The sequence below is a fragment of the Antechinus flavipes genome, chromosome 3, assembly GCF_016432865.1.
Source record: "Antechinus flavipes isolate AdamAnt ecotype Samford, QLD, Australia chromosome 3, AdamAnt_v2, whole genome shotgun sequence".
Classification (NCBI taxonomy): Eukaryota; Metazoa; Chordata; class Mammalia; order Dasyuromorphia; family Dasyuridae; genus Antechinus; species Antechinus flavipes.
Genome location: NC_067400.1, coordinates 78,243,813 through 78,266,720, shown reverse-complemented (window position 1 = coordinate 78,266,720; position 22,908 = coordinate 78,243,813). Strand labels below are relative to the sequence as shown.

The following is a 22,908-nucleotide window of genomic DNA, read 5'->3' as shown; positions in this document are numbered from 1 at the left end:
AGTTTGGCTTCAGCTCATTTGTGTAAGTATCTCATTCTGTGTTACCTCACATAAAACAGCATGGAACATTTTGCAATCTGTAAAGCACTATATATACACATACTAGCTCCTATTGCAGTTGATGATAAAGTGTTGGTTGGAGTCAGGAAGTTATTCTGATTTTCTGGGACCTCATTTGGGGTTTTCTTGGCAGGGATACTAGAGTAGTATGCCATTTCCTTCTCCAGCTCATTTTACAAATGAGGAAATAGGCAAATGGGGTGAAATGACTTGTCCAGGATCACCCAGCTAATAAGTGTCTGAGGTCACATTTGAAAGAAAGCCTTCCTGACTCTAGACTCTGGCACTTTATCCACTGAGATGAGACTAAATGATCTCTGAAGTGCATTCTAGATCCAAATCCTCTAGTGCTAGGACATTATATATTTTGACAATATCACATCATTAAACTTTTTTCATGTTCATTTTTTGTTTTTCAATAAATTAGTAAACATTTATTACGTACCAGTGATGTGCCAGGTACTGGGACAAACATCAGGAGCACCAGCATTTCCATATACCAAGAAGAGAAATAGGAACTTTTAATCTCTTTTATATATAACTTTTTAAGAATTTAGATATGTTTTTATATCTGATGACTTTTTTCTTTTTTCTTCCTTTTTTTTTTTTTCCCCCCCTGAGGCAATTGGGGTTAAGTGGCTTGCCCAGGGTCACACCACTAGGAATTGTTAAATATCTAAGATCAGATTTGAACTGGAGTCCTCTTGACTTCAGGGCTGGTGCTCGTTATAACCACTGTGTGACCTAGCTGCCCTGACTTTTTTTTTTTATATCAAGTTAGTTTTCTCCAGAATCCCTCACCTTCTCTGTCCCAGAGAGCTAGCACATATAACAAATTGTTGTTCAGTCACGTCCAACTCTTCCTGGTCCCATCTGGAGTTTTCTTGGCAAAAATACTGGAGTGGTTTGCCATTTCCTTCTTCTGCTCATTTTACAGATGAGGAAGCTGAGGCAAACGGGGTGAAATGATAGGGTTACATAGCAAGTAAGTGTCTGAAGCCAGATTTGAACTTAGGAACATGAGGCTTCCTGATTCCAGGCCAAGCACTCCATCCACTTTACCTTTTAGTTGCCCTATATATAATATTGATTTTAAAAGGTGGGGAGTGAAGGATGAGAAAAAAATCAATATCACTCAGTTCATGGAAATCTGCATTTCTCTATATTTATTACATTCATCACTCTTAGAATATACTAGTAATCTAATACATTCATGTTCCACAATTTGCTTTGCTATTTCTCAATTGATAGGCTTCTTTCTACTTTGTTTCCAAAAAGTTCTGCTATAAATATTTTGGTTTATATAGGGGCTTTCTTAATAGCTTCTTTAAGGTATAAGCCTAGTAATGGAATCTCTAGTTCGAAGGGTTTGGATATCTTAGTCACTTTATTTAAGAAATTTGAAATTTTTTTTTTCCCCACAGCTCCAGCAACAGTGTATTAGTGTGCTTATCATTCCACAGTTCCTCCAACGTTGATTATTACCATTTTTAAAATCAGCTTTGCCAGTTTTCTGTCTGTGAGGTGAAGCCTCAAGGATGTTTTTGATTTGCATTTCTCTTTAGTGATTTGGAGCAGTTTTTTATGTGGCTGTAAATACATCTTTTAAGAAAGGTTTATTTTTGTCTTTTGGGGAATAGCTATTACTCTTACATATATTTGTTAATTATTTATATATCTGGAATATCAAATTTGTATCTGAGTAATTTATTACAAAGATTTTTTTCTCATTCAGTTGCTTCCTTTCTTAGGTACATAGATTTTGTCTCTGCTTTGGTTTCAAGTAATATGGATTATCTCTCTTATCTTTTGTAGTTTTCTCTATTGTTTGCTTGAGAATACATCTCCTACCCACAGCTGGATGAGGTATGTGATCTGCTTCCCTTCTGGTATTCTTATCATGATATTAAGGTCCTGTATCCATTTAGAATGCATTGTGAAATATGGTATAAGGTGTTGGTCTAAGCCAGGTGTCCTCAAACTTTTAAATAGGGGGCCAATTTACTGACTGTTGGAGGGCCGGACTATAGTAAAAACAAAAACTTTGTTTTGTGGGCCTTTAAATAAAGAGACTTCATAGCTCTGAGTGAGGGGGATAAAAGTCCTCAGCTGCCGCATCTGGCCCGTGGCCGTAGTTTGAGGACTCGTGGTCTTAGCCTAATATCTAAACTTTTGTTTTCTCAAAAAAAATTTTTTTTTTAATCAAATAAGGAGTTTTTTCCTTGGATAACATATTTTTCGCTTCTCAAACAATGAGTTGTTGAATTGTCTTGTTTCTGATTTTACCTTGTCCAGTCTCTTCCATTCATTGATTTTTCTATTTTTCCAACTAATAATAAATAATTTTGATATAGTTTGAGATTTGAAAGTTCTATAGAAAAATGGTTGATTTTTGAGGGTTTAAATAGTCTGCAACTTTGTTGAAACCATTATAATTGTCTTAATGTCTTTGTTGATAGGATTTTCTAAGTTGTATCATCAGTACCTGGTACACAGTAGGGCGTTTTTTAAGTTAATTGATAGTTTTAGCTCCTTTTTGCCTATCTTTATGCCTTTAATATCTTATTTTTTCTTGTTATGGTTGCTAGCAGTTCCAGACCTATATAACATAATGGTGGGGAGAGTGGGCATCCTTGCTTCAAGGTATTAGGAAAGATTCTAGTGTATCCACATTACATATGATGTTTGCTTTTGGATTTATCTAGGTAATTTTTATGATACTAAAAAGTATCTCTGTATCCCTAATCTTTGTAGGGTTTTCAACATAAGACTCTGTTGCACTTTGTCAAAGGCAAAGGCTGTTCATCTCTTGATGCTCATGTGGTTTTGGATGTATTTGTTTTTAATATTAATGATGTTGATAGCTTTCTTAAGGTTGAATCATGCTTGCATCTCTGGTATAAATCCAATTTGGCTATAATGAGTAATTCCTAGGATAAATTACAATAGTCTGACAAGTTCTGGTTTAAAATTTTTGAGTCATTATTTATTAGTATATGGGCTTTTGGTTTTCTTTTTTGTATTTTATTTTTCCCTGGTTTAGGTTTTAGGTCTGTTTCATAAAGGGCTTCTTTCTATTTCTTAGTTTTTGAGAATAGCTGGTAAAATCTTTGTACCAACTGTTCTTTAATTTAGAGGAGAAATTAAATTTCTCATTTGAATCCATCAGATCAATTCTCTCCCCTCCCCCCCTTTAGTAGGTCCTTTAAAACTAGTTATATTTTCTATTCTGAAATTGTATTAGGGAAGGTCTCTATCTGGTCTTTTGATAGTTTGAATATTTTATATTTTTAAAGTTACTCATTTCTTTGGTGTTTGCGATTTTGTTGGCACATAACTGCATATGTTATGATTCTTTTTATTCTGATTTTGTTGTAATTTCACTTGGTTAATTTTATATTTCATTGATTTGATTTTCTGTCTGTTTTAATCAGATTAGCAAAAGATTTATCACTTTTATTAGTCTTTCTGGAGATCTAGATTTTATTAGCTTATTTATTCCTATCTATTAATTATAGATTATCATATCTATATTCTTTTTCTTTTCCAATTTACAATATTGTCTTCTTATATTTATTTTAGGTTTATTTAAGGATGCTTTACCTGAACCTTCAAAATTTTGGTATGTTTTTTCATTATCATTTTCTCACACATAACTATTGTTTCTATGATTTGTTCTTTGACACCCTCATTAGATTATTATTGTTAAATCTCTGAATCTTTTGTTTGTGATCCTAGAACCAATGACTATTTTTATTAGTTTTGTCTGTAGGGTTGTGTCTATATTTCTACTGTTTTTCATTTGTTAATAATATCTCTCATGTGGTCAAAAGTAAAATGTTCATTCTGGTGCTAGGAAATACAAATATTGTTTTACAGTCTTATTTATAATATGCCATAAGTTTTTTTAGGTCTAGCTTCTTTAGCAATTTGTTCAGGTCTGTATTTTCTCATTTGTTTTATCTTTTCATTAGATTTATCCAGAAGTGAGGGAGAGACACCAAAAATTCTTGTCGTCTTGTAGCTCAGGTAATGTTCATTATGTGAATTTAGATCTTAACCTCAGTTAGTTGGAGAATATGAGTTTAATATTGACATTGGTTTGTTGTCTCTGGTTCTTACAGTGTAATATAGTTTTCTTTGTTAATCCTTTTTATGTTTTAAATACTTGTTTTTGCTTTGTTAGCATGATTGCAGCTGCTGCTTTTTTGGATTTACTTAAAGCATAGTAAATTTTTTCAGCCTCTTATTTTTTTTCTTTGTATGTCTTTAAAAAAAGTAAGAAAAAGAAAACTCTTGTCACAGCATGTATAAGCAAACAAAACACCATTCTGCATTGGTGTTTTTACATCTATCTCATTCTGTTTTCTTGATTCCTCTTCTTCAACAGAGGTGGGTAGCACATTTTATTCCATACTAACTGTGAGCTTATTTGCTGGGGGAATCAAGGGTGTGTGTGTGTGTGTGTGTGTGTGTGTGTGTGTGTAGAAACATGTATATATGTTTCTACCTACCAAATGTTTCTACCTAATTATTTTGTGTGTATATGTATTTAATTTTGTTTTATATATTTATATACACACATGTATATGTATATACACACATACATATATGTATGTATAATCTATAATTAATTATTATAATAATAATTAATAATAACATAATAATTAATATTATAATTAACATAATACAATATTATTATATTATTATAATAATATAATAATATTATTATAATAATATAATAACAATATATTAATATATAATTAATAATAAATATATAATTAATACATTATATATAATGTAATCTATAATACATTATAATGTAGTATTAAATAAGCTGATAAACATATATATATATATATATATATATATATATGTTTATTATACGGAGGGCACTAGAATCTGAGGATCAGGAAAAGCTTTGTGTAGATGAAAGCCCAGGAAAGACCTGGGCTGTATCTGAAAGGAAGAAAGGGACTTTAAAGTAGAAGTAAGTCAGGGAGTGGATGGTCCATGTTTGAGGTATTGTTGGAGCTAAGGCTTTGGAACAGGAAAGAGAATGTGGGGAGTAAGGAGCAGACAGAGCGCAGGTATGGTGATGCCCCCTAATACTAGCAAGTTCAGATGGGGCCAGGTTATAGAGGCCTGTATGCAAAATTTACATTTTATTTTAAAGATAAAAGAAACCACTGGAGTTAGTCAGGTTGGTCATATGATCTGATCAGCACATAAAGAAAATTACTTTAGCGGCAGCATCACTAAGGACAGAGTGGAGGGATGAGAAACAAAGCAAGGAGACAGTCAGGAAGCTGTCTGGTTCCTATCTGTCTGCACTAACATCTTTTTGCTTTGGTAGTATATACTCTTAGAGTGTATTACTGACTGTAGCATAAATTACATATTGGCATTATTCATGAAATTATGATCCATATTTTCCAAAGGAAGATCATGCATCTATATAAAATAACTGGCCCCTGGAGTTTTAGTCTAAGGCCCAAGTTCCTGTTTGAATCCAGATGCTTTGAAGCCAGTGCTCTTTCTGCTGTACTGTGTTGCCCACTTCGGACAATTATCACAATGGCACTATTTCTGGAATGGACCTGGAATTTAGATATACTCAGCTGCTGCTTCTAGTCTATTTCACTTCTCCTAAAGACGGTTTTAGTATTGGCTTTATCACATTCTGATAAAAGTTATAGGCTACATACATAATATGTGATTAAGCATGATATTTTTATTTTTTCTTCTCCATTACTAAGAGTAATGCCTTTTTTCTCAGGAATATCTTAGGCTCTTTAAGTTGTCCATATATGTATGTGTGTGTGTGTGTGTGTGTGTGTGTGTGTGTGTGTGTGGTGGGAAGAGAAGAAGAGGTTGAGAACACTCCATAGTTGTTTGGTTACTTTGGTTATTTTTAAGCACTGCTATTAACACCTTATTTGAAATCTTAATTTTTCATGGTTGGTCTGACCCCTAGACCCCTAGAACTGTGTATTGCAACAACCACCTTAATGGGCCTATGTGTCCTACACATAGCTGTCAAAATATTTTTCTTTAAGTACAAATCTGACATTGTGACTGCTCTTAGCTCTATATAGCTGCTCTAGGACAAAATATAAAACCACCTCTGTTTAGCTCTTAAAGCCCTATGTAACTTTCCTTGTCCTGTCTTTCCAGTTTCATTGGGCTTTTACTCTCCTCCCCAATCTTTGCAGTCCTGCCAAACTAGCCTTCTGTTGGTCAAACATGATAATCCTTCTCGAGTATTGGTTCTTTTGCATTGGCTGTCCCTCATGACTGACTGCTTTCTCCAGCTATCCTGATCTGTATATTCTCAAAGGACCCAAATGACCTCTGAGAGAGTGGGGCAAGTGACTTTTCGTAGCTCTGCCTCACTGCCTTGCAAGTTATGGCATCAACTCTGTGAAGTCATGGTCCTCTTGGAGAAGGAAGGACAAATGCCTTCAGTGTACAGTCTCATGCACAAAACAATACAAGCTTTGACGCAGAAACCTCTTGAGAGATCTTGGGGATTATGTACTAGATTTTTTTTTTTTTTTTTTTAAAGAATCATGCCTTAAGGGGCAGCTAGATGGTGTAGTGGATAGAGCAACAGCCCTGAAGTCAGGAGGACCTGAGTTCAAATCCAGCCTTAGACCTTTAATACTTCCTAGTTGTGTCACCCTGGGCAAGTCACTTAACCCCAATTGCCTCAGCAGAACCAAACAAACAAAAGAACCCCAAATCCCTTTGGCTCTCCTTGATTGGCTGACAGTAGGTCCCAGCTCAAACCTCTTTTTGGTCATTGTTGGACTCTGATGGCTGAGTGAGTCCACAATTGTTTTCTATTTTGGTCAAAATCCCTGAGGATTTTCTCCCAGTTGTGTTTTAAACTAGGTAAAAGAGGCCATTCTCTGTCTCATTTCTTACTTAGCCTTAATCACTGAATGGGCTTTGCTTCAGACAAAGTGAGACCTGGGAAGACTGCTCTTAGCTCAAAAAGGCCAAGGTCTCTCACAGCATCTAGGGCCATCTCTAGCTGTGTTAATCTATACCTTACCACTGGACCCAGATGGCTCTGGAGGAAAGTAAGGTTAGTGTCTTTTCACTCTCACTTAAATTCAGCTCACTTGCAGATCATGACATCACTTTTCTCATGTCATGATCCTCTTCGAGAGTGAAGGACAAATCTTCTTATTTCCACTGCAGAATCCCTCTCTACTTTTTAAGATATAGCTTAGTTATGTGAATGTAATCAAATACTGTTATGCCACAGGAAGTGACAAAAGGGATAATTTCAGAGAAATATGGGAAAAGTCATGCAGAATGAAATAAGCAGAATCAGAACAACAATTTATACAATAATAGAAGCATCATAAAGACAATTTATGAAGGACTTAAAAACATTGATAATTTTAACGGCCAGCCATAATTCCAAGTACCAGTGATGATAGATGCTACATATTTCTGGCAGGTCTGATGAAACGAGGGTGCATTTTTGATGTGGCCATTGGGAAAATTTGTTTGCCTTACTAATCATATTTCTTTGAAGAGTTTTTTTTCTTTTCAATGTAAGGGGGAGGTGGAAAAGGGAGAAAAGACTTTTCTGATTTCTCCAACTGCTAGTATTTTTCCTAAAACTTTTTGTGCTCCATTATTTTGTATATACTTGTATTTTGTTAGTTTTCTAATTATATTGTATGTATTTTATATGTACTTCTTTCCTCCTTAAAAATCTAAGCTTATTCGATTTAGGAATTGTTTCTTTTTTTGTACTTATATTCCCGATTCCTAGCACAATACCTGAGATCACAGTTATTTCTTAGTTAATACTTATTGAGTGATGGTATTAATAAAAAAATTAGTTTTACTTGTGAGCAAGCTGCACTTAACTATAAAATACATGAGCTTGGTACATGAAGTTTTTGGTATCACTTATTTTCCCTCTGGATTTCATTTATTTGGCATTTTGTATGCAACACTGTTATATTTTATAATGTTGTCTGTTAGTTATTTGTGATTACTTTGATGATGATAGGTGTGTCTTTAAACTTTCTCTTTCAGTGTTTAACCCAGGGGTCCTCAGACTATGGCCAGCCCCCTCACCCAGGGCTATGAAAATTCTTTATTTAAAGGTCTATAAAACAAAGTTTTGTTTTTACTATAGTCTGGCCCTCCAACAGTCTGAGGGACAGTGAACTGGCCCCCTATTTAAAAAGTTTGAGGACCCCTGGTTTAGCCTATAGATTCTTACACAGTAGACACTTAATAAATGTTGATTGAATGGATGGATGCATTATATAGGTGGTTATGAAATAGTATAATTTAAATGAAATACCATGTTATTAGATGGGAGAATAGTTCAAGACATGAACTGATTTATCATGGCCAAAGGATTCCATTTGTTACATGAAATGGTACACGGGTTCACCCAAATGTGACTAAGCAAGACAATATATATAATATATAATTAAGCAGTGGGCTTCTAGCAGTGGGGCTTTTATAGTTGGAGGGGAAAATAGGGAAATAAAGGCAGGGTCTAGGGAATAAGGGGAAGAGTTAGGGGAGATTTGGGGAGGGGCTAACAAAGGGTCTGATAGAGTCCATATAACTTTGGCTCTGTGAATATCTTAAAATATGCTAATTAGCATAGTCTCCTAAGTTGGTTTAACTCTGTGGCAATGGAAACTGGTTGGATAGATTAAAGTTGCTGATTAATGTCCATGTTCCACATCAGTTAGATTACTTTTGCTTATTCCTGGTTCTTTGCTTATCCTAGATGAAAGAAATTGCAATTAAGCTAGATTCTGAGTAGTTGGGTAGCTATGATATTTAGTTTTATAATTAACTTATATCTTCCTTTTCCAGTTAAACTTTTTGAAAAGAAGGTCACCATGATACATTGGTACTGTGTCTTACATGATATAGATTTGTTTCTTTTTTATTTTTTATTTACAAAGCATATACATGGATAATTTTTCCAACATTGACCCTTGCAAAACCTTTTGTTCCAAATTTTCCCCTCCTTTACTCCACTCTCTCCCCTAGGTGACAGGTAGTCCAATACATGTTAAATATGTTGAAATACATGTTAAATCCAATATATGTATACATATTTATACAGTTATCTTGCTGCACAAGAAAAATCAGATGAAGAAGGAAGGAAAAGAAAAACTGAGAAAGAAAACAAAATGCAAGCAAATAACAACAGAGAGAGTGAGAATGCTATGTTGTGTTCCACACTGTTTCCACGGTTCTCTGTCTGGGAATAGATGGCTCTCTTCATCACTAAACAAGTGGAACTGGTTTGCTATTTGTCTTTTATATAAAAATTAATACCTTGTTAATCAGTTTTTCATAAATATAAAGTAGATTTATGGTTAGGACAGTTTTAAGAAATTTAACATTTTCTTAATGATTGCTAGAAAATGTCCGTAAACAATGACTCTTGTGTTTTTCTGCATTTTTAGGTTTCCAACTCAGATGTTTGTATTGACTTAAAGTCCTGAGACTGAAGAAAGACTACAACTTTGAAATCTAATGTCTGATATATTTGAAATAGTCTTATTTTATGGGGGAAAGGGCTACTATTAAGGTTAGTATCTAATAATCTTCCTTTAGTTTATATTTAAGACTTAATAAAACTAAATTGGCAATTTGGGCCCTTTGTACTTATCTTTCCAACAGGTTATTGATGAAAATACCAACACTGTATCATATTCTGGTAAGAAAAGTAGGCACCTACTACTTCTTTTGTATTGCATGTGAAAATGAAATATTAAATTTGCATGTAGATATAAAAAAAATGTATTATTTTTTCCCTCAGTTTGAGTTAGAATGCATTTATGATTTAAGGTTTTTTTGTACTCTGGGTTACGGGAAAACTCATCTCCTCAAAGTAAGGGAGTTCCATGAAAAAATTAAAGATCTTTTATGAACATAACCCATTTTAAATTTAAATATTTTGATATATTTTACATTGTCTAACTTGATACAAGTTATGAACTTTAATTTTCTTGTAGGTATTTTAACATTTCTGGTAAGTTTCCAAATTTTAGTGTTTTTTTTAAAAATACAATTTTTGGTGAATACTGTTAGACAGTAAACACAAGTATCTTAATTTCTTGTTATGACTTTTTTAGTAAATAAAAAAGTTTCTATTCTACTCCATGGTGTTATTCTGATTTTGCAGACAATCTGTAAACTCTTGTCTTCTAGCTTTGTGCTTATTAATAAATGGTTGTTGATTGATTTCCTTGTGATTTATTTACCTTTTTAATCTCAGTGTAGTGCAACAGCAAGAGTGCTGGATCTAGTCAGAAGACCTGAATTTACTTCCTGACTTACTGCCTGTATTCCCACTTACTACCAGTATGATGTTGGGTAAGTCAAGTTATTTAAACTTCTTGGGTTTTCATTTCCTCAGTAAAATGAGCAACCTCTTCAAATTCAGCTTTGCATTTGTGATGCTATGAAGCTTTTGATATTAGGTAGTTAAGTTTTTTGAAAGAAAGGAACATATCTTATTTCTCTGTCTGCAAGGCCTAGAAAATTTCATTGCACATGGGAGCCACTTGTTGAATTTTGGATTTGAGACTAGGAAACACAAAATTAAAAAGATAAGAATCTTAAATGAAGATTTTTTTTTTCCCTCTCATGGGCTTAAAAGTATTCAGCAGACACTTTTATTTAATTAAATGCCTTTCATTTTTCTTTTCAGAAAGAAAAATATAAAGCAAAATTGTCAAAAAGCATTCATCTGTTTTTTCAGGCTATAACCTGGGGCTTTCTTCTCTAGCACTAGTGCATTTTAGAATGTTTTTTAGTGTTGTTTTTTTTTCCTGCCCAGTTGCTCCAGCAGTTATCCTCTTCATGTATTTGTAGTTCTTTACCTGCTTCATTAGTCTGCTAATTTTGTAAAGGGAAAAGAGAAAAACAGCATACTCATAAATAGAATTAGAGTGAACAACTTTGAGATTTAGCTATTCCTCTGCTTTTAGTGGATAGTCTATATTTGAAAGTCTCACAAGAAATGTCATAATTTCTCTCCATTAGCACTAGTATTTAATAATTTATGCCATCAGACAGTATAGGAAACATTATTATTAAAACATCACATTCTTGTTGATCGAGCCTTATGAAAAAAAGCTTTAAGAACTTTGAAGATTGTAGTTGAGAACTCAGGTAGATAATCAAATAATTAAGCAGTTTGATTAAAATTCACTATGGGTCAGAAAAATACTATTTAATTTTAAAAATCTGCCAGGTATTGTGCTGAGCTTTTTAGAGATATTGATCTCATTTGATTCTCATTGCAACCTTGCAAGGTAGGTTGTAATTTTGATCCCCTTTTGAGGGTCATAGTCACATAAAAATAAGTGATACTAGACTGAACTGGGGTACACCATGACCTTTTGTGTAGATTATAAACCTTTGGGAGAATCTCTAGAATTCTCACATTTGTGTGGCTTCTTCCAGGTGAAAAGTTATTTGAAGTACTGAGGCAATTCTCAAAGAATGAATGAGTCCCTTACACTAAATATATTTTTATTGTAGCTTTGTAGATTACAATGTGGGAAAGGGACACTTATAATTTTACTTTAGTTTATTTATTGATGCTTTCTGTTTTTACCCATAATCTTTTTCTGCCCCCCTTCCTCCAGTTTCCACCATTGAACTCAACTTTGTAACACAGAAAAACAGTAAATCAAAAACAGTTGGTGTAGCAAGTGCTTCTGACAGATATGCACCCACTGTTTGCTCCTCTTCTACAGAGAACAGAAATGTGTTTTGGCACTTGTATGGCTGTGATTGTTCATTACAATTAATAACTGCCTTCATAAGAAAATTGGAAGTGATTAGGTTTTTGCCTTTAAGAAACTCCTCAGTAATTATAAAATGATATAAAATGCAGTGATTTCAGTTATCTGATATAGGTAGGGAATTTGTTTTCTAAATGAATTTTCTTCATAACCGCATTTTGGGTTTCATTCTTTTTTTAATGGCAGTGTTACTCAAATAAATTATGCAATTCTTGACTTAGTAAAAAAAAATTAGATATAATTCAAATTCTTCTTGATCATAATTATGATTTATCTTATTTTGTTCAAATACTTTCTGCTACTATTTCTACCACCTGTCTAAAATGAAAAGGTAGCCTTTTCTGTCAAGGCAGACCTTTCTGTGTACATAATTTATCTGATTTCATCCTGTCTTCTTCAGTTGATAGGCCCCAGTAACTATTATCCTCTCTCTCTCTCTCTCTCTCTCTCTCTCTCTCTCACTAATTTTCAGTCTCTTCTCTGCTGGTTGCTTCTCTGATGCCTACAAATACATTCATATCTCCTTCATCCTTATAAAAACCTCACTTGGTCTGATCTTGTCTACTACCTATTGTTATTTATCACTCCTTCCTTTCATGGCCAGACTTTTTTTTTTTTTTTTAATTTAAAAAAAAATTTATCATAACTTTTTATTGACAGTACATATGTATGGGTAATTTTTTTTACAACATTATCCCTTGCACTCACTTCTGTTCCGACTTTTCCCTTCTCTCCCTTTACCCCCTCCTCTAGATGGCAGGCAATCTTATACATGTTAAATATGTTATAGTATATCCTAGATATAATATAAGTGTGTAGATACATACAGTTCTCTTGTTGCATAGGAAGAATTGGATTCAGAAGGTAAAATAACCTCGGAAGAAAAACAAAAATGCCAACAGTTGACACTCATTTCCCAGTGTTCCTTCTTTAGGTGTAGCTGATTCTGTCCATCATTAATCAATTGGAACTGAATTAGATCTTTTCTTTGTTAAAAGTTATCCACTCCCATCAAAATACATCAAAATACTTTTGTACAGTATTGTTGTTGAAGTGTATAATGATCTCCTGGTTCTGCTCATTTCACTCATAATAAGTTCATGTATATCTTTCCAAGCCTCTCTATTCATCCTGCTAGTCATTTCTAACAGAACAATAATATTCCATAACATTCATATATTACAATTTACCCAACCATTCTCCCATTGATGGGCATCCATTCATTTTCCAGTATCTAGCCACTACAAAATGGGCTGCCACATTTTGATGACCAGACTTCTTAAGATGGCCATCTGTAATCAGTTCTTCCACTTCTTCCCCACTCATTTTCTTCTAAATTCCCAAGAAGTATTCTGGCTTCTTGATTTCATCATTCAATGGGAACTGCTCCTCTCAAATCTACCCATGATCCCTTTAATTTCTAGATCAAAGTCTTTTTCTTAATCTGTTTTCTTCTTGAACTCTCAGCAGCCTTTTGAGATGGTTCTTCAGCTCCCTCTTTTTAATAATTCTCTAGATTTTTGTGTTTTTATCTCCTGTTTTGCCTGTTTGTTGCACTACCCCTTCTAGTCTCTGTTGTTAGTTGCCCATCCAGGTCCCACGTGGCTTACTTAGGAGTCCCCTGTGGTTCTGTGCAGCATCCCTTAGTGTTCTTGTCCTCCCATATATTTAGTTATTATCTTTATGGGGATGGGTCTCAGGTTTGTCCAAGCTGACCTTTTCTTTCTTTCTCTTCCCTCTAGTCTCCTATTTCTAACTATAGTTTCCCAAGGTCACAACCCCTCATCTTTCTCTCCTTAGTCAATTCCCTGTACTACTCTCCATATCTAATCAATTACCAAGTGCTGTTGATTATAGTGTCATAACATCTGTCCTTGTCTTCTTTCCTCTGACACTATCCTGGTATAGGTCTTTTTCACTTCACACTTGGTCTTTCGGTTGATCTTCTCTGTCATTCAATTAATTCTTCACTCAACCTATCAAAATGATTTCCTAAAAGTCTGACCAGTCTCTGCCATTTTTGGTCAACTCCAGGGACTCCCTATTTAATCTTTTTACAAAATCTATACCATAGAAGTGTTCTCCTTAAAATCATTATATTTGTCATCTCTTTAAATGTCACTTAATATTTTAGCAAACTTCTTTTTGTCTACATTAGAAATTCAAGTTTGCCAAGGGCTATTTTGTCTTTGCTTGGTGAGAGAGTTATATGTTTAAAATGATGGAAGCTGGGAAAAGAAGAAATGCTACTCTAGACTTGATTATGATTAGTATGGATTCATTTGTTGGCTGAGTAGAAATGTTGAAGCCTTTGGAAGGAGCTTATGACTTTATTTTAGAGTTAAAAAAAAAGAGAATGAAAGCTGGGCATGGTTGAATACATATTGTAGTGGGAGAAGAGATTACATATTCAGAGAAAAAAAAAAGGTAAAATTCCTTTGAATATATTCAGAATCTTAGGGAGAAGTTATTAGTCCAGGAGTAATGTGAAACATGTAGGAATTTTATTTTGATGATTAAACAGAAGTAATTCCAGTGAAGGAAAAAAGAGGAATGAAAAAGTTCTAGAGAAACCTTCATGCCTCCAAAGGGTACTCAACAAATTAGATGAAAAAGATAGTGAAAGATAGTGTGGTGCAATGGGGTAAAAAGATCACCTGGAAACCAAAAGCTCTTAGCTTCAAGTCCTGCTCCTCTCATATGCTGACTATTTGCTTCCAGGGCAAGGTCCGAAGCAACTCTGAGATTTGAAATGATAGCTTCATTAAAGAAAAACCTCATTTAGTTATTTTTCTTCCTGTTGAGCTGAACAGTCTCCTATTCTTTTTACATGGCACTCCATTTCTAATCTCTGCCTTTCTTCAGGCTGACCCCCATGTCTAAAATGTACTTCTTCTTAACTTTTATCTCACAGAATCTCTCTTTTCCTTCAAGATCCAGTTCAGGTCTCACCTACATTAAAAACCCTTTCTATTCCCTTCTGTTGCCCTTTCTTCCTAAGTACTTTGTTTTTAATCGTCTTATTTTTACTACACATACACTTAAATATGTGCAAGTTGTCTCCTTGAGTAAAGTGAAAACCCTTTGAAAGCAGAAATTGTTAAAATGTTTATATTCACAGTGCTTAGCTCAGTGCCTAATACATAAGAAGTAACTGAAATAAAAACTTATTGATGAATAGTCAGAGAAAGTTCTTATCTACCTTTATTTATTACATTTAACTCAGGCAATCTAGTAGTTTAGGCTCAGGTTAGTTGTAGGGGCACATACTTGGACCATTAAATTAAATAAAAATAAGTTAATATGTGATAAGATTAAAAAGATAAGATTCCTAATTAAGTTCATATAAAATGTTACTTTCCTTTTGACTCCTTGTTTACTTCATCATTTAGCAGCTCTTGATCAGGAAGGAGTTCCTACAGTCAAGATGGGAAGATATTTAGTAAATTTAGAAATGATTAAATGACTACACCCATAGGTGATGACTACTCATTAAAGGGGCTCCTCTTAACTTTTGGAAGTCATCCTGGGGTGGAAGGCCCTAGGGATTTGTGTTTTATTATTTGTTGTCTTTTAACAGGTCTCAGTTTGACTGAGGCAGTATGCAATAGATGATTAAGGCTAGATAAAAATTGAGACCGAGAATGGCTTCTTTTATCTACTTTTTAAAAAATGTTTATGTCTCTATCTCTATTTATGTGTATATCTATCCGTCCACCCATCTATCCATCATTTATTGTGTGTGTACGTGTGTGTGTGTGTGTGTGTGTGTGTGTATGTCTGTCTGTCAGGATCTGGGCCCAAATCGAAACAATTGCTGCTTAAATTCACTCTGAGCCAATCTGGACTCAAACAGTGACCGAATAGGGCTTGACTTGGTCCTATTATTAGCCTAGTAAATGAGAGCCAGAGTTATTTGGGTTATATATCCTTAAGAAAGAATAACCTAGCCCATAAACTCCAAGATATATTTTGAAATTTCAGCATATTGAGAGTCATTCAGAGGAGTAAAAGGAGGCTGATGATGATTTTGCCCAGTTTTCCCTCACTTAAATCCAATTCACTTGCATGTCCTGGCATCACCTTCCTGATGTCATGGTCCTCTTCAAGAAATGAAGGACAAACAATAACAGAATTTGTATAATGATTTGATTGAGATATAAAAGAATACTTATTAGAACTCCAGATAACATGGAGGCTCAGTAGTCTTGTCATGAAGTTGGTATCTAAGAGAGATTTGACTTGCTAGAATGATGAGACAAATTTATTAAGGCAAAATTTCAGAGATAAATGTTAAAGTCCTACCTTTGTATTCAGAAATCAATTTTACAAATACGTGATGAGGGAGGTAGGCTAGATAGAAACAAATTTCAAATAGAAATAATCTGCATTTTAGTGTCCTGCAATCTCAGGATAAGTTGGTAATGTTATCGAACAGCCAAAAAAGCTGTTTTGATCCTAGTCTGTGCTGAGAGTTGCTGGCAAGGTTTTACTCTATTGTTATTAGACTATATCTGGAATCTGCTATACCTTTTTTCAAGAGTGCTATTTTTAAAAGAGGACATTTATAAATTGTAGAACAATCAAGATGGGGGAATAAACTGTAAACCTTGCCATATGAGAATTGGATGAAAGAGCATAAAATCTAAATAGGTTGAAGAAGTTTAAAGACTGAAATGTGTACAAGGTAACACCTTAATGCTTAATGTAAAAGTTATTGATTGATTAGGAAAGAATTAGCATTGTTCTAATTGGTTTTAGGAGTCAGAACTAAGAACAATGGATAAAATTTGCAGAGAGACAGATTTTAACTTGATTGCTAAAAAATAGTCCCTAATGATTAAAGCTATCCAAGAGTGGAGTAGTCTTCCTCAAGAGGCAATTTATTGGGCTTCTAGAAACTCGCTACAAACTTTGCAGGAAGGCAAGAATAATCTCTTGTTTGAGATATTGTAGAACAATCTCTTGTTCAGTTATGATTGGATTAGAATCTGAAATCACATTCATACTACTAATATCTGAGATGATGTCTTGTTTTGTATAGAATAATTCTTTCTTTTAGGGTAGGGGCAGGGTGCCTTAGGGAATAGAGCACTAGGTTTATAGTAAAGAATATCTGGGTTCAAATCTTCCTCAGTATCAAGAGCAGTTTGTTCCTCTTTTGACTTATTTGTGACTTAGGCATGAATTTTAACTGTGGGAGTGGAAGGAATTCTCACATTGCTAATTCCTTACATTTAATGAAATCAAGGATTTTGTGTTGAGATAATTTATTTCTTCCTTCTGGTCTTAAAGATTCTTTGACTTTACTATTTACTTTGCTTCCTCTTTTTTTTTTTTCCTTTACCATATGATTTTAGCCTTTTATTTTACTCTGATTTGATTATTAATTGTGCAAATAAAGAAAAACCATTAGAGGAAAAAAAAAAAGCACAATTCTGTGGAATTAACCAATACATCACTAGCATACACTTTCATATCCTTTTCAGTGTTCCACACTTATCTTCTCTCTCTTTTAAACAGAATAGAAGGAGGTACATTCTCATATATTTCTTCAGGACCAACTGTGGTTTTTAAAAATTATTCACTGTTCATTTTCTTTGTGTGTGTGTATAACTTTTTTCCCCCTCTTTAAGTTAGTGTTTTTGTAGTGGTATTTAACTTCACTTTGTATCAGTTTATATAGGTCTTCATTTGTGTCTGTATTTTCATTTTTTTAAATTAAATTTTATTTTTTCACTTATTTACTCTTTTTTTCTCTCTATGTCCCTGACAATAGAGAATTGTTTCTATTCTCTTATACACACACACACACACACACACACACACACAATATATATTTATTTATTTATTTATTTATTTTCACCCAAATCCCCCAAAAATAGAAAAACTAAGGCTTGCTAACAAATAAACATAATAAAGCAAAACAAATTCCCATGTTGTTTGTCCCTTGTTCTAATTCTAACTAAGAGCTATGTTATACAAACTTATAGTGTATGTTTAGTAGCTCTTATTTCCTTTCTTAAAGTTTTAGGTTTTCATGATAAGATTGATGGCTCAAGAATCTTTACCAAAGCTAGCATCATTCTGATGAAGTTATATAGTGGAACTCAGAAAAATTGTTGAAGGGCTTTTTGTTTAAAAAGTAATCTTTCCTAATCTTGTTGCTGTTGAAATATTGCATAAAGGTGAGACTTTTGTCTTTACTATTGGAGATAGCATTGGGTCTACTTTAGTCAATGAAAGTAATCATAATCTGGATGAGGACCAGGTCATCAAGGAGGTAATGCTATGACATTCAAGTGAATTGGATTTAAGGGAAGAAGGGCTGGGTAAGGTCACTTGCCTCCCCTTCCCTTCCAGATCCATATGGGTGGAGTGCTCAGTTCCATATCAGGACGACTGGAGATGGCCCTGGATGTAATGGGAGACCTTGACCTTTTTAAGCTAAAGTCATCAGGTCTCAGTCTGACTGAGGCCCCACTCATTCAGTAATTAAGGCTAGATAGCAATTGCGGCAAATAAATTATCTACTCTTTAATTCACAGATGTCTAACAGGATTACAACTGCTGAGGTGGCTTCTGCTTCTTCCATTTAAGGTAGGGTATTTATTAATTTTATTAAAATACTCAGTACCAGTGGAATACAATAAAGCTCCCAAGATAGATGAATTCAATTCAAGCACCCAGATTAGTGTAAACATAGGTTCTAAATTAAAACTTTTTTCCACCATCCTGCCCTGATTAATTAGATGTTTCACCATTCATTTGGCATCTAAATGGTAGAGTTCACTACTACACAGGAATCTTGTTTGGCTTTTTGGGCTGAAATCTTTATTCATCTGTGCATCTCCTTAAGCTATTTGCTACTGCCTATGGTAGTGCATAGGAGTGACAAGTATTCCACTATTATTATTTTTGGGGGGGTTATATTTGTGCTGTTGTTAATATCTATTGAATTTTACTCATTTAAATTCACATACATTATACTTAAAAATTGGACATTTAAATGCTTAATAGTTTGAAGGACAGTTTCTTCTTTTAGAATCCTATTTTGAACATTAAGTACATGTCAGAATTGTAATAATTAAGAATTTTATTAACATAATAGAAATACCCTATATAGTAGTTCTGTACTTTTAGGCCTGATTTTGTTCATGGACTTTTTAAATGTAATCATTAATGTATAGTGGGAGAAGTTGTAAAAAATATATGCACATTATTAAGTTTGAATGATATAAATGATATAAAACTTGGTTTTATGTACTTGTGAGAATTTTTGTTGAAATTATACTTTATCTTCAATAATCTTAATGCATTAAAAGACACTTATTTTTTAATGACTCAGAATTAAAACTAGACTTGAAGTCTGGTGATTATACTTATTAAAATAAAAAACTAGTTGAGGGGTTTTGCATTGTAGTTTCCATTCAGTTAGTAAGGCAGTAAAGAGAAAGATAAACTTGTAGATCATTTCTTCATGTCTTTATATTTTCATTGTATACATTACTTCATTTTCTTTGTAGGTATTGGAAGCAGGCCATTAGAGGCTCTCAAAGGAGAGAAAGAAATTGCAGGTAAGTTAGTTCCAAGGGTAGAAATGGACATTTTAACTTAAAGAATATAAACAATTGAATATTTAAGGCTTTTATATCTTGTATTTCATTGATGTTAACGATAAAAATCTTTCCAGTTGCAGAATAATGGCTTGTTTATTCTGCTCTGCTTATAATGACCCAAATTATAGAGTCATACAATAATATTTTCAATATTGAGAAAAGCCAGATGTCTAATTAGTGTAGTGATTTAAACATTAGGAAGCCATTACCTTTCTTGGCCTTTGTTTCCTCATCAGGAAAATGGAAGTATTTGGAATAGATATTTTCTAAAGGCCATTCCACTCCTAAGTCCTATGAAATCCTTTGAATAACATCATAGAAGACATAGGGCCAGATGGTCATGAGAAATTATTATAGTAATCTGTAGTCGAGATTATTATAGTAGAACTATTATAAATAATTTTTTTAATTTCTAGAGAAACTAAAAACATCAGTTAAAAAAACACACCTATATATTGCTATTTTCTTAAATCTGAATAAAATCTTTATAGTATGATTTGTCTAAAGTTTCAAATCTTAAATTAATTTCAAATTCCACTAGAATGGTAAGATCTGCTATGAACATTAGTAACTGGAGCAGACCCCATCACTACTTTCTGTCCCAGACAACTATTTGGGATTTTAAGTTTTAGATGAGCTTCTTGTCTACATTGGAAGTTACTAAGGTAATGATACAGGTTCACACCTCCTTTCTCTTCCAGTTATAACTTTAAACATTTGTCATCTTTATTTTTGATCTAATTAGTAAAGATAGAGCTTGGAAACATTTAAAATAAGGAATAAGATTGTAGGAACGAGTTTTTAAGAATATATTTATAGTGTCACTTGACATTGTAGTATAAATCCTTTATTTGAATAATTAAAATGAAAGGAACTTTGCAAAAATAGAAATGTTTCAAATATTAAACTAATATGCTCAAGTACATGATGTATTAGTAACTTAGAGAAGTAATTTTTCTTATAAAACATTATGGTCTTCCCTAGGGTGATATTAATTCTCACAGAATCAAATTCTAATATTAAAAATGACTAACTTTGAAAAAATTACTGTAAATCTAGTCTCTATTTTTTCCAAATGCTGGAAACTGTTTGGGATTATCAGAGATGAGCTAGATATCCTGTTATAGCTTCACTAGATCTGCACATAGTATCTTGGGAATAGGAAGTAAAGTAAATTTCTTTAAAATTTTTTAAAAACTTACTTTATTTCATTAAAAAACATTTGATTTTGCTCCTTTCTTAACTACCTGCCCTCCACCTCCTGTCCCCCATTAAAACAACAGAATGTAACAAATATTTAGCAGTTTTCTTACTGGTCTTGGGAATGTTGTTCATTTTTCTTCCTGTTAGCTTAAAGGTTCGGAGCCAGGGGACAGCTGGCCTTCGCAGAGCCATCATGCAGAACCGACAAGGGTATTGCAACTGTTGCCATATGCACTACATTAACCTGGAACAGGTAAGAGCTGCCTGATGATATGGCAGATCATGACGGAAATGTGTTTTTAGCCTGTGTCTTCTCTTATCTCAAGTATTGTATGTTGTAGGATTTCTGTCTTCAGAAGTGAGATTCAGATTTGTAAAGTTGAGGTTTTCTTTCCCTTCTATTTTAGATTTAAATTCAGAGGTTATCGTCAGGTTAAAAGATGTGTGATGAGGTGATAAGGTTAGATAGTGGTATAATGAAGTTCTTTCTCTTAATTGTAAATTCATATTAATGTTTTTTTATATTACTTTTATTCCTGATGTTATCCTAATCTTTTTACTAAAAGAATAAAAGGATTAAGAAGCAAAAAACCCTTCATCAAAACTAGCCAACACATCAGTTGAATCTGACAGTTTGTACTCTTCTATAGTAGTATTTCTTTTTTTTTTTTTCTTTTTCTTTTTCTTTTTTTAAATTTGTTATTTTTAATATATGCATGGTTAATTTTACAGCATTGACAATTGCCAAACCTTTTGTTCCAATTTTTCCCCTTCTTCCCCCCATCCCCTTCCCTAGGTGGCAGGTTGACCAATACATGTTAAATATGTTAAAGTATAAATTAAGTACAAAATAAGTATACATGTCCAAACTGTTATTTTGTTGTACAAAAAGAACTGGCCCCCGAAATAGTGTACAATTAGCCTGTGAAGGAAATAAAAAAATGCAGGTGGACAAAAATATAGAGAGTGGGAATTCTGTGTAATGGTTCTTAGTCATCTCCCAGAGTTCTTTTGCTGGGTGTAGCTGATTCAGTTCATTACTTCTCCATTGGAACTGATTTGGTTCATCTCATTGCTAAAGATGGCCAGGTCCATCAGAATTGATCATCATAATAGTATTGTTGTTGAAGTATATAATGGTCTCTTGATCCTGCTCATTTCACTCAGCATCAATACATGTAAGTCTCTCCAAGCCTTTCTGAAATCATCCTGGTGGTCATTTCTTACTGAACAATAATATTCCATAATATTCATATACCACAATTTATTCAGCCATTCTCCAGTTGATGGGCATCCACTCATTTTCCAGTTTCTGGCCAGTACAAAGAGGGCTGGCACAAACATTGTTGCACAAACAGGTCCGTTTCCCTTCTTTAAGATTTCTTTGGGATATAAGCCTAGTAGTAACACTGCTGGATCAAAGGGTATGCACAGTTTGATAACTTTTTGAGCGTAGTTCCAAATCGCTCTCCAGAATGGTTGGATGCATTCACAATTCCACCAATGTATTAGTGTCCCTGTTTCTCCACATCCCCTTCAATATTCCTCATTATCTTCCCTGTCATTCTAGCCAATCTGACAGGTATGTAGCGGTATCTCAGAGTTGTCTTAATTTGCATTTCTCTGATTAATAATGACTTGGAGCATCTTTTCATATGGCTAGAAATAGTTTCAATATCTTCCTCTGAGAATTGTCTGTTCGTATCCTTTAACCATTTATCAATTGGAGAATGGCTTGATTTTTTTTTTTTATTTCAAATGCAATTTAATAATCATTTTATATTTGCTTCCATTCAAGCCATACACATAATAATATAAAGAGAAAAATCTGAAAAATAGCTTTATCACCTATGAACATTTAAATCCGAAGGAATTTTTTTTTTAATAATTTTTTATTGATAGAACGCATGCCAGGGTAATTTTTTACAGCATTATCCCTTGCATTCATTTCTGTTCCGATTTTTCCCCTCCTTTCCTCCACCCCTTCCCCCAGATGGCAAGAGTCCTTTACATGTTGAATGGGTTGCAGTATATCCTAGATACAATATATGTGTGCAGAACCAAACAGTTTTCTTGTTGCACAGGGAGAATTGAATTCAGAAGGTATAAATAACCCGGGAGGAAAAACAAAAATGCAAGCAGTTTATATTCATTTCCAGTGTTCTTTCTCTGGGTGTAGCTGCTTCTGTCCATCTTTGATCAAT

General features: G+C 33.6%; 1 protein-coding gene across 6 annotated transcripts in view; it reads left to right on the top strand.

Moving 5' to 3' along the window:
• The window catches only part of ZDBF2 (zinc finger DBF-type containing 2), a 128,031-nt gene that overhangs the window by 15,367 nt on the left and 89,756 nt on the right, over window positions 1–22,908 (top strand). For 5 of the 6 annotated variants that reach the window (XR_007951693.1, XM_051983703.1, XM_051983702.1 and 2 more), the window contains exons 2-10: window positions 1,876–1,926; window positions 3,643–3,682; window positions 4,035–4,089; window positions 9,531–9,655; window positions 9,748–9,784; window positions 10,346–10,443; window positions 18,431–18,482; window positions 19,409–19,459; window positions 20,852–20,957. Coding sequence is in view for 5 of the 6 variants with exons in the window: in XM_051983703.1 (XP_051839663.1) it covers window positions 20,898–20,957 (60 nt within the window). In the remaining variant the exon portion in view is untranslated. The remainder of the gene's footprint in view (window positions 1–1,875; window positions 1,927–3,642; window positions 3,683–4,034; window positions 4,090–9,530; window positions 9,656–9,747; window positions 9,785–10,345; window positions 10,444–18,430; window positions 18,483–19,408; window positions 19,460–20,851; window positions 20,958–22,908) is intronic. The other variant, XM_051983701.1, reaches the window with a different exon arrangement.